This window comes from Pelophylax lessonae (assembly GCF_965119305.1).
Source record: "Pelophylax lessonae genome assembly, chromosome: 8".
Taxonomy (NCBI): domain Eukaryota; kingdom Metazoa; phylum Chordata; class Amphibia; order Anura; family Ranidae; genus Pelophylax; species Pelophylax lessonae.
The window spans coordinates 30,009,510-30,023,644 of NC_138775.1; the positions used below are offsets into that span (position 1 = coordinate 30,009,510).

The following is a 14,135-nucleotide window of genomic DNA, read 5'->3' on the forward strand; positions in this document are numbered from 1 at the left end:
GCCAGACTGTAGAAAACTCAAAATGTGTTGAACCTTTGGAGCGCCTTGCACATCCATACTCCCGGTGATGTGAGACATGAACTTCTCCAGATCCTTTCGTAGACTCTATTTGTTCCAGCTCTCCTTGCATTCAACAGTGTGGAGATAGCTCCACTTGGACATCCTAATGCCTCCAGCCTTTCCCTTTCAAAAACCAGGCCATCAGGTGCAGATGGGTCGGGTAAGGGTGTAGCACCGTTCCCTGAGACAGGAGATCCTGCCTGGAAGGTACTGGAACTGGCTCGCGAAAGCTCAGCTGTAGTAGCATCGGAAACCAGGGCCTGTTCGGCCAATATGGGGCTATCACAAGAGCCTCCACTTCTTCCGACCTGAGTCTCGTCAGGAATCGAAGGACTGGAACTGGTGGGAAGGCGTAAGCCTTGTGAAACCTCCACTGCTCTGTTAGGGCATCCACCCCGAAAGCTTGTGGGCATTTGAATCTCGTGTAATACTTCTCCAACTTGAAGTTGCACGGGGAAGCGAACAGATCCACTTCCGGAAGGAACCCTAGGGATTTGAGCCACACATCGGCATGCAGACTCCACTCGTTGTTGTCTATGGAGACTCGTGATAAAAAATCCGCCTGGATGTTCTGTGTCCCTGGCAGATAAACCGCAGTGAGGTTGGATAAGTATTTCTGAGCCCAGACCATTATTGGCTCAACTTCTCTCAATAAAGAGTGACTGCGAGTTCCCCCTTGTCGCTTTATATACGACACTGCCGTCATGTTGTCCAGCCTCAGGAGGACAGATGTTCCTACTGTAAGGTGATGAAATGCTTGGAGAGCCTGAAACGCTGCCCGAAGCTCCAAGATGTTCAAAACTTCCCTGTGTAACCGAGGATTCCATTTGCCCTGGGCTATCTCTGATAGGCAGTGAGCGCCCCAAACTGTGTTTCTGACGTCCGTGGTTATCGTGACCCAAGAGATGGGAAGGATAGAATGGCAATTGAGTAGATTCCTCTTCTGCAACCACCACAGGAGACTGTCCCACATTACTGGGGAAATCCAAATTAGATGATCCATCTCGCCTGGGCACCATTGGCGAAGAAATCCTGTTTGAAAAGGACGCATCCTCCATTGAGCCCATTTCACCATAGGTGTCGTGGCCACCATAGTACCTATTATTTTGAGGCACTGTGAGGCCCGGAGATGAGATGATGACATGGCCAGCTGTAGTCTGTCTCTGATAATCGGGATTTTCTCTAGAGGCAAGGAGATGGTGTCCTTGACTGTATTGAATTCAACCCCTGTGTGGGCTCCAACTGGCTCTTTTCCAAGTTTAGCAACCAGCCGAACTCGAGAAGAGTCACCGTGACTAGATCTCTGTGAACCAGGAGTTGCTCTTGATCTTGCGACAGAAGTAGTAAGTCGTCTAAATAATGGTGAAGACGAACTCCCTTGATTCTGATCAGGGCTACCACAGCCAATAAGAGTTTTGAAAATACTCTAGATGTTGTGAGCCCGAATGGGAGACATGTAAACTGAAGATGGTTTTGATCCACAGCAAACCGCAGGTATTTCATGAACTCTGTTGCTATAGGCACATGGAAATATGCATCCTTCAAGTCTATTGATACAAGCCAATCTCCTGGCTGAACCGCCTGGCGGATTGTCAAAAGCGTCTCCATTTTGAATTTTTCCTTTTTTTATAAAGGAGTTTAGATGTGTGAGGTCTATGACCGGTCTCCAGGAGCCGTTCTTCATTACTAAGAAGAGTGGAGAATAGAGGCCTTGAAACCTTTCTTTGGCTGGTACTGGAACTACTGCGCCTTGAAGTATCAGTGCATCTACGTATGCCGAAAGGATTTGCCTTTTTTCTTCTGACCGTGGAAGAGATGTGGGAACAAACTTGAGGATAGGTGGACTGCAGAACGACCAAGTGTGGCCTGTGGAGATTGTCCTGATGACCCAAAAATCTTTTATCGAGGCTGCCCAGAAGTGTCGAAAGCGGAGAAGGCGAGCACCGACCTGATCCGTCTGGACAGGCCCAACATCAAAAGGACTTAGCCGCTTCCCGGCTACTAGAAGAGGCTCCTTTGGAAGCCTTTTGGTTTGAAGATGGATTTTTCTTCCATGTTTTCCGGAATTCACGACCAGGTCTGTAACTTCGAGAATCCTTCGCTCTATCCGAAGATTGTCTGGACTGTGTCCTTTTCTGACCCAGTAGGCAACGATCCTGCGGGAGGAACCCCGACTTACTGCCCGTGGCCTGCGAAATAACGCTCTCCAGCTTGTTTCCGAACAAGGAAGACCCTTCGAATGGAATACGACACCAAGCCTGCTTGGAGGCAGGATCAGCCAGCCAGGGGCGCAGCCATAGGGCCCGTTTAGCTGTCACTGAAGAGAGCATGACCCGGGCCACCAGACGAATAATATCTAGGGAAGCCTCCCCCAGAAAAGAAGCCGCCAGTCTGAGCTCATTCACTGCTGAAGCTCTGGCTACTTCTTCTGATACGGACCTTAGATCCGAATCCACCTCTATTGTCCAGGCCTCCATGGCCTTGGACAAAGCCACAATGGCTAGGGCTGGCTTACAAGCCATTCCAGCAGACACATAAATCTTCTTAAGGTCAGTGTCGATTCTTCTTTCCAGCCCATCTTTAAAAGACACTGTGTCTTCGAGTGGAAGAGTAACGTGCCTCGCTAATCTCATGAGGGCGGCGTCCACTAGGGGCACTGACTCCAGGTGTTTCACATCCTCACTCTTATATGGGTACATCCTGGAAACTTTGGATACCAGAGAATTTTTCCTCTCTGCACATCCCCACTCATCCGAGATGATTTCGCCCAGCTCACCTAAAAAGGGAAAATTATTGCGCTCTTTTAGGTGCTTGAAATACCTTCTTTGTTTAGATGGTGACTCTACTGGCTCCTCCCACTTCAGGGCTTCCTTAACTGCCTTAACCAGGGTAGGGACCAAGGCTAAATCAAAGCCTGTGCCAGGAGTATCCAATTCGTCCTCACTATCCGAGGAGTTGAGGCCGGAAATGCTCTGCTGAGAAGGGCCGGGAGTACTGAGGCTATCCCTAACAGGGATGTCTGCCAGACCAGCCGAGTGGCTACAGGTGCGGTCAACCTCCAGGTTTTGTAGGGATTCTTGGACCACCCGTCTAACCAGGGATTCTACCTGCTGGTTATCATTCCCCCTTTCTCTAGATGCTTGGGCAAAACATGCATCGCATAGTGAATTGCCATCAGAAACACATGCTCCACAACCCCAGCAAGATCTTCTATCAGGGTGTCTGTGTGCTGATGCAACAGTGGAGCCTTCCCTGTGATGTTTGGTAGAAGACTTGTGGCGACTAGTGCCAGGAGATGTGTGATGACGTTGTGACCTGGTAAGGTCCTTATCTTCGCGTGCTTTCGATTGTTTATCAGACCTAGAAGGGCTAAGAGAAAGGGAAGAATTACCCATACTGCCCTAAACCCGAACCGAACAGGGATAGGTAAAAAGAGACACTCTTACCTGTAGAGTAAGGGTTGGCCACTGGGGGGGGGCGGTGAAGTATTCATACTGCTCTAATAGGAAGACTGTAACAAACACAAGAATAAGGAAGTGCTACACACACCAGACTGCACAAAGACATCCAACAAGAGTAAGCTTACAACTAGCAGAGACCTATCAGACACAGGGAAGCCGCCGCATATGCCCGCAGTTCAATCCCAATGTGATCCACTGTGACAGCAGTTTAAATCTGCCGCCAGATGATGACGTCACCGCCCCCCCCCCCCCCCCGTGACAGACAGCATTTGGGCGCATGTGTGAGCACGAACAGCCACTCCACTGCGCCGGCGCCGCCCCCAGACACCCATCGGTGACCCGGAAGCTGCGCTAGGACACAGGAAGAGCCAGGACCGCAAGATGAAACACACCTGCGTTCCAAAACACCGCAAGACAAAATACAAATACCAAAAACAGCTGCCATACGTTACCAAGCACACTCCAAAGCACAGTCAGACCTGGGACACGAAAACCTCCAGCGCATCGATTCGGGGTGTATTAATGGGCCTCCCGCTAGTAGCCAGGACGATTGGCCGTATTCAGCTTGCCCGCCAGTGGCCAGGCTTTATGCTTCTCCAATGCATGGGATTGCACACCCGTGTCCTACCCCGCTAGTAGCTAGGGCGTACTGGACTCTTCAGGAATTCAGCCTGGAATCAATTGTGTAAATTAACAGGAAATAGACCGAAAATCTTCATGAGGTAAGACTTGATATCCATCCAACAGGAGGACAAAAAAGGAACATGGTCTCTGGGGCAGAGTGAAATTTATGGGAGTGGGGTCCTATGAGGCCAGAGGAGGCGGGACTGACCCACACATAGGCTGCCATGGAGTCTGTCAGGAAAATTCCCTACCCTCCTCACTTCCTGTGCACGTACGTCATTGAACAGCTGAGCAGCTTCCCACTGCGCATGCTTACAGCTGCGGAGGGTAGGGAATTTTCATGGGGTAGTGTTTTTTAACGTTACACCGCGTTATATACAAGCTGTTGCCATGCATCCCCCTGCACATGGGCAGCCAACTACATTATGAGATTTGCCTGCGGGTGCCCGTCATTCATCAACAGGTGCGGTGTCCCGCATGATCTCGGCTCCCGATTTATCCTCCTCCTCCGTTTTAATCCCTTAGGAATGAGTAGCTTGCTTAGTGGTAGTAGTAGCCTGTAAGAAATTCTAAGGCTGGATACACACAATACAACCCTCGTTGTTAGATTACTTTCAGATTTATCTTCTCCATGCAGTGCAAGGATCTGCCTGACTGCACACAAACCAAAAGAGTCCATACAGGTGCCACTCCTTCCTTATCAAAAAGCTGACAGCACTTTCTGATTTAATCAGGAAGCTTTTTTGGCAAAGGTCCAGCTGCAGTCTTTGGGGGGGGGGGGGGGGATGGTGCTTGTTTCTCTGGTCTAGAAGTGCGGCTTCTGGGTTATCCAGGGCTAAGGAAAAAAACACATAGTATAACCCTCATTAAGGGAGGGAGTACGCAAGCCGAGAAGGAACACCTGGCTGTAATTAGGGATCTGCTGCTAAGCTCCCTAGGCTACCACGGCCCCAGGTTTGTTTTACTGTCCTCCTGAACACATGGAAGGGGAAATCTTACATTAAACCTGAGGCCTCTTTACCAGCCAGCTTAATATCCCATCTAAAGATTTCGCAAAGGAAGAGAAAACCAACACCAGATCTCTCTTCCTGCTCATAGTAAGTCAGCTACATGCTCCGCTGAGGGAAGGCATGGCTTTACTATCCCCTGGAAAGGAAGACTGCTTTTGTGGCTAGATTTCCTCCAGATTTACCTTTCCCATGCAGTGCAAAGGCCTGCCAGATTGCATACAAACTGAAAGTGCCTAGGTTTGACCTCATATTATATGGTCTTGGCAAGTCCAAAGGAAAAAAAATCTTCAGAAAATCTTATAGTGTGTATGGCCCTTTATACTAAACCTGAGACCTTATCAGCTAGCTTAGTATCCCATCTGGGGATTTCGCAGGGGGAAGAGGAGACCACCACCAGGTCGCTCTTCCTGCCGGCTACATGCTCCCCCGAGGGAAGCATGGCTTTACTATCCCCTGGAAAGGAGGACTCTTATATTAAGCCTGAGACCTCCTCAACAGCTAGCTTAATATTCCATCTGGGGAATTCACCACCAGATCACTCTTCCTGTTCACAGTAAATTTTTTGGCTACAGGTCCCACTGAGGGAACATATGGGCACTTACCAAGGATTGCTTAATGCTGGTATTAGTGCCAAACAGTCAAGGAAACACAGCACTTACCTGGTTCCGACCGGGCTTACCTGTAGCCACCTAAACCAACCCTCCCCCTACTTTCATGAGGTGGGTTGCGGTAGGCCTCCTTGCTTTTCAGCTGTCCGGATGCATCATAGAAAGGACTCTAATTAAGTCCGACTAAGGTCCAGGAAACGGGACTCAGCCCCGGCAGTCTTTAATAAGATGCAAGGATATGTTCCAGCACTTTTATCCGGTTCAGCCCATGGGTTTGGCTGCGACTGGACCGGCCTTCCCCGGAAGGTAAGTTGTGGAAGGCTTCTTTTCCCCTTCAGCTGTCCGGGCTCCTGTAGCCTGGGAGTCTGCTTTCCCGCTAGTAAGCTGGTCCGGCGTCTCCTCCACACTTTGTCTTCCGCTGTGCTGCATCTTGGAAGTTCCGGTTTCAAAGATGAGGCTTGAGGCGCCCGTCCGGCGGGCTTTCAAAAAACCTTCTGTGGAGGAGAGCTGCTGGCGCCGGAGACAAGCCTAGAGGGGCACACCAGGTGATCGACGGCTTGCAAGCATAGGGGCAACCTGTGAGAAGCCTTGAGGAGGCGGCAGGTAGAGCTCAGCTCTCACGGCAATTTGCTGAACCTGGCTCACAGGGGGACCATAGGACTACAAAAGTCTGCAGGTCAAGTGAAAACAACAAAATGTTCCGCTGTAGGAAGAAACACAATCTAAACTGAGGGACAGAGGGAAGGGTGGGGCCTTTTAACAACTGTTAATTGATTGTGTTTCCTGTGGGGAGGAGCCTATCATCTCTAATGTTGGGCCGTCCTGGAAGGCGAGGAGAGAAAAACTATATACCCCAATGTTTTGTAGAATATGAAAGATGTTACAGCGAGTAGCTAGATAGCAAACATATCATGCTTAAAAATGCGCCAAACTATTTTCAGGTACTGATTCTCCATAGGCGACGTTTTAAAAGTTTCTACAGGTTACCAGTTTAGAATCAGTGGAGGTCTAGTGCTAGAATTACTGCTCTTGCTCAGTTGTTTGCGGCGATAACTCGTGTGGTGTAACACCATTTACATATGTGGGTGTGACCTACGTATGCATTCTTATTTTTACACTGTCCCTTTTAAAAAAAAATAATGCTCCTGCAACTTATAAAAGTGATCCTGTGGCGAATGTGCCACTGGAATCGCTTGTTTAAAAGCCGACCGCCCGAAGATATTTAAACAAAAAAGGACACGGGGGTTATGGCATCTAGATGCAGCCATAACCCTGGTATTTAACATCAAACTAATCATGTATACATAAGTTTGGTGGTCGGCAAGTGGTTAATGAACGCAAAGCATTCTCTTTATTTTCCTGTGATGCATGGTCTACATTTTACTTGTGGTGAGGAAGACTTCGATGCTTTCATTAAGATCCTGAGTGCGGCCATTTTCTTTTGACTGCAAAGCATTCTCTGACTGGAGGAGGTGGAGGTGTGTCAGTCCTACTATGCATAATAGTCTTTATCCAAAACGTTTTTTTTTTTTTTAATAGAAAAAAAAAATGCCTGGATTTGGGCTTAACCACTTAAGCCCCGGAGGATTTTCCTGCTAAACGACCAGGGGGTATTTTGCGATTCGGCACTGCGTGACTTTAACGGACAATTGCCCGGTCGTGCGACGCTGTACCTAAACGAATTTGACGTCCTTTTTTTCCCACAAACAGAGCTTTCTTTTGGTGGTATTTGATCACCCGTGCGAGTTTTACTTTTTGCGCTATAAACAAAAAAAGAGCGTACATTTTGCAAAAACAACAATATTTTTCACATTTTTTTTATATGAAATTCCCCAAAAAAAAAAAAATGTAAAAATCAAAATTTAACATTTTTGGCTAATTTGTTTTATGCTACATATGTTTGGTAAAAAAAAAAAATCTCAAAAAGCGTATTTTGATTGGTTTGCGCAAAAGTTATCGCGTTTACTAACAAAGGGAAAGATTTGTCATTTTTGTTGGTTTTTTTTAACGTGTAATGGCGGCGATCTGCGATTTTTTTTGCGGTACTGCGACATTGCGGCGGACAGATCGGACCCTTGACTGACATTTGACACTTTTGGGGTTACCAGTGACATTTCTACAGTAATCAGTGCTATACACATGCACTGTTACTGTAAAAATACACTGGTAGTGAAGGGGTTAACTTTATTTGGGAGGGAGGGGCTGTGTGTATCCCTAGGGGCGTGCTTTCTACTGTGATTGGCTGTGGCTTGAGCTGTAAGGACACTGATCAACGGATCTACATACTAGATCCGTGTGATCAGTGTCTTTACAGCAAGGAGAATGACAGGTGGCTTGTTTACACAAGCTGCCTGACATTCTCCCTCTCCCCCGCCGATCGCCAAGTGACCGGCGGACATCGGGTCCGCTGGTCACACGCGTGGGGGGGGGGGGGGGGTCCGTGACCGAGCGGGAGCGCGCCTCCGTGGGCGGGCGCTCGCTCCCCAGAGCCTCACAGGCGAGCGACGTAGACCTACGTCACTCTGCCTGTGAGGGGCTGACTGCCGCAGTAAATATACTGTGAGCAGCCGGCAAGCGGTTAAAGGTTCCCATTTTCTGAATTTTGATGCATTTGCCAGCACTGTCCAGCTGAACATTTTTTTGCCGCAAGCGGTCAAAGAAACCTGAAACTTATAAGAAAACTGCTTGTATTTTAACTAGACAAATACATTAAACCACTTTCTATATCAAATATACAAAAAAAGGCACAGAATTATATTTTTTGAATTAAACCACCTGCAATTGCCCAGTCTGCAGGGCATGTTCGATGTTCCAAAGAATTTCAATAGTATGAGAAAGCTATACAAACATGAGTAGCAAATTCACTATATAACAGTTACTCGCTCATCATACAGGTGAGCTACCATGAAAGGTAGTGAGCTAAGCTTGGACGCTAGACAAACATTATGAAAGTCCCGCACAGGCACTGTGGGTGCACAGCTCTCCAAACTGCCATACAAATATGGCATAAAAGCTTTGGATAATGCCAGTCTTGTGATCAGCACAAAAGAAATAGTCCTGCTTTGACCAGTGCCAGCTGTACAGCCCACATTTTGCTTTCAGTTCATTAGCTGGACAAGCAGCTGATTGGTCAGGAGACGTCAGTCCGTAGCAAACGAACAGATGAGCAGCCGAACGCCCACATGCCCCTTTTCTTCCGTGGCTCACATAGGCTCAGAATTGCTGTACAATAAGTTTCTTCTTGACATCATGTGTGAATCTGTTCATCTTGAACAACTCGCTGTCGTAAAATGCCGAAAGGTTGTGGATGTTAATCTGCCGGGCCTGAAATCAAGACAGGAAAAGTTAATAGCAGGAAAAAAAAAAAGCTGACAAGCAAGTTACAATAGTGAATCATAATGAATCATGAGGCTTCACAGGTCAGGTAACTTTATAGTAGGGGCCATTATCTCTACTGATGTGCCGGCTCAGCATACAAGTCACTCCAATGTTGGGCTGTAACCTTTCCATGCTGGTACTGCGCTAAACATCAGCTTTGATTAGAGTTTTATGCGCCATTTAGAATGTGTGAAAACTGCAAAGGTTTGGACTTGCAAAAGACATTAGAATGTCAAGTTTTTAAATTGCTGGGTCTATCCCATTGGGAGTGAAATAAAAAAATATCCAAAAGTGACAATATACCAGCGTTTATCAACTCCGGTCCTCAGGGCACACTAAAGCCTCGTACACACGCACAGATTGTTGGCCGACCGATCGGTCGACTTTTTTTCCAGTGTTAGTTTGTTGGTTGAAATGTGCTCTAAACTTGCACTGGACTTTTGTTGGCCAACAAAAACCAACTTCAGAAGTGATGTCATGTGATGGTTGACTTTCCGTGTGTTTTTTCTTCTGAGCATGCCCAGTCTTGCTCACCTGATTTTTGTCTGCCGAAATCTGTACTGACTGACGAACAATCGGCCGTTCTGTTGACGGCGAACAAAAATTTTATAGCCTGCACACCAGATTCTGTTCGGCCGAAAATTCGCAGTTGGTTGTCGGAAGCATCATACTAACAAGCCTACAATCGGTCGATCGGACGCTGGCCGACAATTTACAGCCAACAATCTGTGCGTGTGTACGGGGCTTAACAGGCCAGATTTTAAAGCATTACCTTGGGGAGATGCAGACTAGAATACTGCAATCACTGAGAAGCAAATGATATCACCTGTGATGTATTTCGGTTTTCTTGCAGACTAGAATACTGCAATCACTGAGAAGCAAATGATATCCCCTGTGATGCATTTCAGTTTTCTTGCAAACCTGGCCTGTTAGTGGGTCCTGAGGACCGGAGTTGAGAAACACGGCAATATACTATAAAAACTGAATGGCTGTGCCTTAACCACTTGCCGACCGCCGCACGACTATCTACGTCGGCGGTCAGCCCCTCACAGGCAAACTAACATAGGGCTACGTTGCTTGCTTGTGAGGGTCTAGGGAGCGAGCGCGCGCCCCCGGAGGCGTGGTCACGGACCCCCCCCGCGCGTGTGACCAGCGGACCCGATGTCCGCCGGCCACTTGGCGATCGGCGGGGGAAGAGGGAGAAAGTCAGGCAGCTTGTGTAAACAAACTGCCTGTCATTCTCCTCGCTGCAAAGACACTGATAAAACGGATCTAGTATGTAGATCCGTTGATCAGTGTCCTTACAGCTAGAGCCACAGCCAATCACAGTAGAAACCACGCCCCTAGGGACACACACAGCCCCTCCCTTCCAAATAAAGTTAACCCCTTCACTACCAGTGTATTTTTACAGTAACAGTGCATATGTATAGCACTGATTACTGTAGAAATGTCACTGGTAGCCCCAAAAGTGTCAAAAATGTCAGTCAAGGGTCCGATCTGTCCGCCGCAATGTCGCAGTACCGCAAAAAAAAAATTGCAGATCGCCGCCATTACGCGTTAAAAAAAAAAAAACAAAAATGACAAAAATCTTTCCCTTTGTTAGTAAACGCGATAACTTTTGCGCAAACCAATCAAAATACGCTTTTTGCGATTTTTTTTTACCAAACATAGGTAGCATAAAACAAATTGGCCGAAAATTTTTAAAAATTTTGATTTTTACATTTTTTTTTGGGGGGAATTTCATATAAAAAAATGTGAAAAATATTGCTATTTTTGCAAAATTGACGCTCTTTTTTGTTTATAGCGCGTGATCAAAAAATCGCACAGGTGATCAAATACCACCAAAAGAAAGCTCTGTTTGTGGGAAAAAAAGGACGTCAAATTCGTTTAGGTACAGCGTCGCACGACCGCGCAATTGTGCGTTAAATTCACGCAGTGCCGAATCGCAAAATACCCCCTGGTCGGAATGGGGGTAAAATCTTCCGGGGCTTAAGTGGTTAACTACTTCCTACCAAGTCATGTACCTGTATGGCCTTGTGACTTCAAGTGGTTGTACCGGAGCCATGTCTGCAGCTGCAAGCATCACCGCGGTACGTTTTTTAGCAGACGGTTGGTTTTCCTGTAATAACCGATGTGGCCAATCAGCCGCTCAACTTACTACAAGCATTGGAGCAAGAAATGAACAGGTTGCCCTACAGGCAATGCATGGCAAACTGAGAACTGTCTGTGAATGTGCCTGCGCTTGGTGGAACCAAGCCTTAGGCAGATGTGAAACTTTTTTGCCCTTTAGGGCTACCATAAAAAAAGATCTGTCCCCAAAACCTGCACTGGATTTTAACATCCATGAAGTCAACAAGCTAAACTAAAGTAGGAGGTTCAGAACTTTTTAGGAAGCCATCACAATTCCAATGCCACATAAGAACTAAATTTAGCCAACATTCAGCAATTCATCAGTGATCATTTTAATGGGATGACCCATGAAAGAAGCCCGTCCTAAAATATTGAGACAGCCACTACTGAACCACTGTAAATATCAGACCCTAAATAATAAAGTAACCAGTGATATGAACCATGGGCAAGTAATCAAGTATTAAAACGTGACAGCCAAGCAGTGCTAAGGCAGTATAGCCAGCTCTTCCATACCAGGTCCACGCCCCATAAGAGCAAAAGGGAGGGGGGGGTGGCCAGGCAGGCACCTGCCAAGTGTAATGCCTTATTACCGACACTAGTGAAGCCCCCTGCAGCGCTTCCAGCTTCTACTCTCTCCCTTCAGCTGCATTGCGGGGGGGTGGGTAAGAGAATCTGTTCTAGGATCTCTGAAGCACAGCATTGCAGCCACAGTATTTTAGCAAAGATACAATCTGATATTTTTTTTGGGGGGGGGGCTGCAGAAAAGCAATATGCATATTGCAAAGGCAGGGTCAGTTAGGCAGCCTAAATTACATTTTTTTAGTATATGCCAGGCTCTTCTCAAAAATAACTGCATCCGATGCCTTTGTGAGTTGAAATCTGAACAGGTCACAGCAGGTCACAGTATGACTAGTCAACTGCAATGTGAACTAAATGGCAAATAAAAAGCAATATCCATAGCAAACAGGTTGTCGTCTTCACAGCTCAAAAGCAGCATCAAAGTTAAGAGATTTCCACCAGACTTGGCCATGACTGAAAATACCTGAGCTGATATCGGTCTGAGATCGATAGTTTTTATTGGCTACGTAAGTACTGAGTGGATTAGATTGGATCCATGGCCATTTCCAACCTTTGCTGGATGTCATTATGGCAAGTGGACAGACGTGCAAGTCTATTAAACATCTGAGGTTTGAAAATAATGGGTAATATTGTGCAAATTGTAAACACTCCAAGCTTACCTTATCCACAAGATCTTTCTCGGACACTTCGATGGTGTCCTGTTGGGCACCATAGCGGTTCCTCTGGTACGTCACCTGTTCTGCCACCAGCTGTTTCAGTATGAAGAGTAGCAACTCATTGTTGTCCCTTCTGAATGCCAGGTACCGGGCAAAGGTCTGATGCAAAGTGAGAAAAAAAAAAAAGTTAGTTGAAGCTATATTAAAAAACAAAAGCAGTTTTTTTTTTTTTTGTTTTTTTGTTTTTTTTTAGCAGTTGCCAACACCTGGTGTAAACAGGTCAAATACATGATTACTTGCTAAAGGATCTACAGCCACAATTCAGCAATTTACACACATCTGCCACACTTCAAAGGCCAGGTAGGTGACCGGTTAATTTCCCGTTTCACTGCAGCTTCTCTCCGCCTGCTTACCGGGCAGTGAATTCACTCCTTTATCTCTGGTCAGTTAGCAAATTCAGAAACCAATAAAGGGCAAATCACAAAATTGGCTGTACGGGTCTACAAATTCATTAGCAAGATGCACCCTGTGCCTTGGAGGAGTGGGCTCCCATACCTGCCCTATAACTATACATTATACATGTGCTCCTGCTATGGAGGCTCTCAAAAATTTATAGCGTTAGGCCTGCAGATACTGGGCTGCTTACGTATGCATTTGCAAATGTGTGCAAACTAAACCTACTTTTACCATGAACCGTTAAGCATGATCCACTCCTATGCTTTTTTTTTTTTTGCAGAAACACACTACAGTCTTTAACACAGTTTCCCATGGGACACATTCACATCAATGCTTTTTTCAGCTGCTGCGTTTCTGTAAAGGGTCCGACTTTAAAAACACAAAACTGCTTTGATTACGTAGACTTCAATAGAGAAGCTGCATAAACATGTAATGCATTTTTGCTGCGATTTTACAACGCCTTAAGCTTTTTATTCAAATTGGCCAAAAAAAAAGATGCAAAACGCAAATTAGCGTAAAATCGCACTACATGCTTTTCTGCAGCTTCTCCTCTGAAGTCTAAAGAGCCAAAAAAAAAAAAAAAAAAAAAACTAGGTGTGTGTTAACCGTACATTGTATGCCCCTGTATGTTGTGGTCCTTAAGGTGCTCATCTAATAATTTTTTTTAAACCATTGATACTCCCTGCTGATAGCACTGCTTGTGGAAGAGAAATCCAAATCCTTACCGCTCTGACAGTAAAGAACCCTTTACGTAGTTTAAGGTTAAACTGCTTTTCTAGTTTTAGTGAGTGGCCACGTGTCTTATTGAATTCCCTTTCTCTGAAAAGTTTGTTCCTTATGCTCAGGTCACCAGTACAGTATTTGTACATTGATATATCCCCCCTCAATCATCTCTTCTCCAGAGAGAATAAGTTCAATGCTTGTAGAGTAGACTTTCCTCATAGCTGATGTCCTCCATTCCCCTAATTCTTTGTTGCCCTTCTCTGGACTCTCTCCAGTTCCAGCACATCCTTCCTGAGGACCAATGCCCGGAACAGAACGGCATACTCAAGATGTGAATGTGTCCCATAGGAAACCATAAAAAGGACTGCAGTGAGTTTCTGCAAAAAGCACCAAAAAACGCATAAGTGTGACCGAGCCTTAGACAGAATTAGTTTGTTGCAGGCTGGAAAG

At 46.3% G+C, this 14,135-nt stretch overlaps 1 protein-coding gene across 1 annotated transcript in view; it reads right to left on the reverse strand.

The window, feature by feature from the left end:
* Window positions 1-8,812: 8,812 nt before the first annotated feature.
* MCM2 (minichromosome maintenance complex component 2) overlaps window positions 8,813-14,135 on the reverse strand; it is a 29,429-nt gene continuing 24,106 nt past the window's right edge. Inside the window, exons 15-16 of the mRNA XM_082264837.1 lie at window positions 12,510-12,665; window positions 8,813-9,087 (exon numbers count right to left, since the gene is read on the reverse strand). Coding sequence (XP_082120963.1) covers window positions 8,977-9,087; window positions 12,510-12,665 — 267 coding nt within the window. The 3' untranslated portion in view covers window positions 8,813-8,976. The remainder of the gene's footprint in view (window positions 9,088-12,509; window positions 12,666-14,135) is intronic.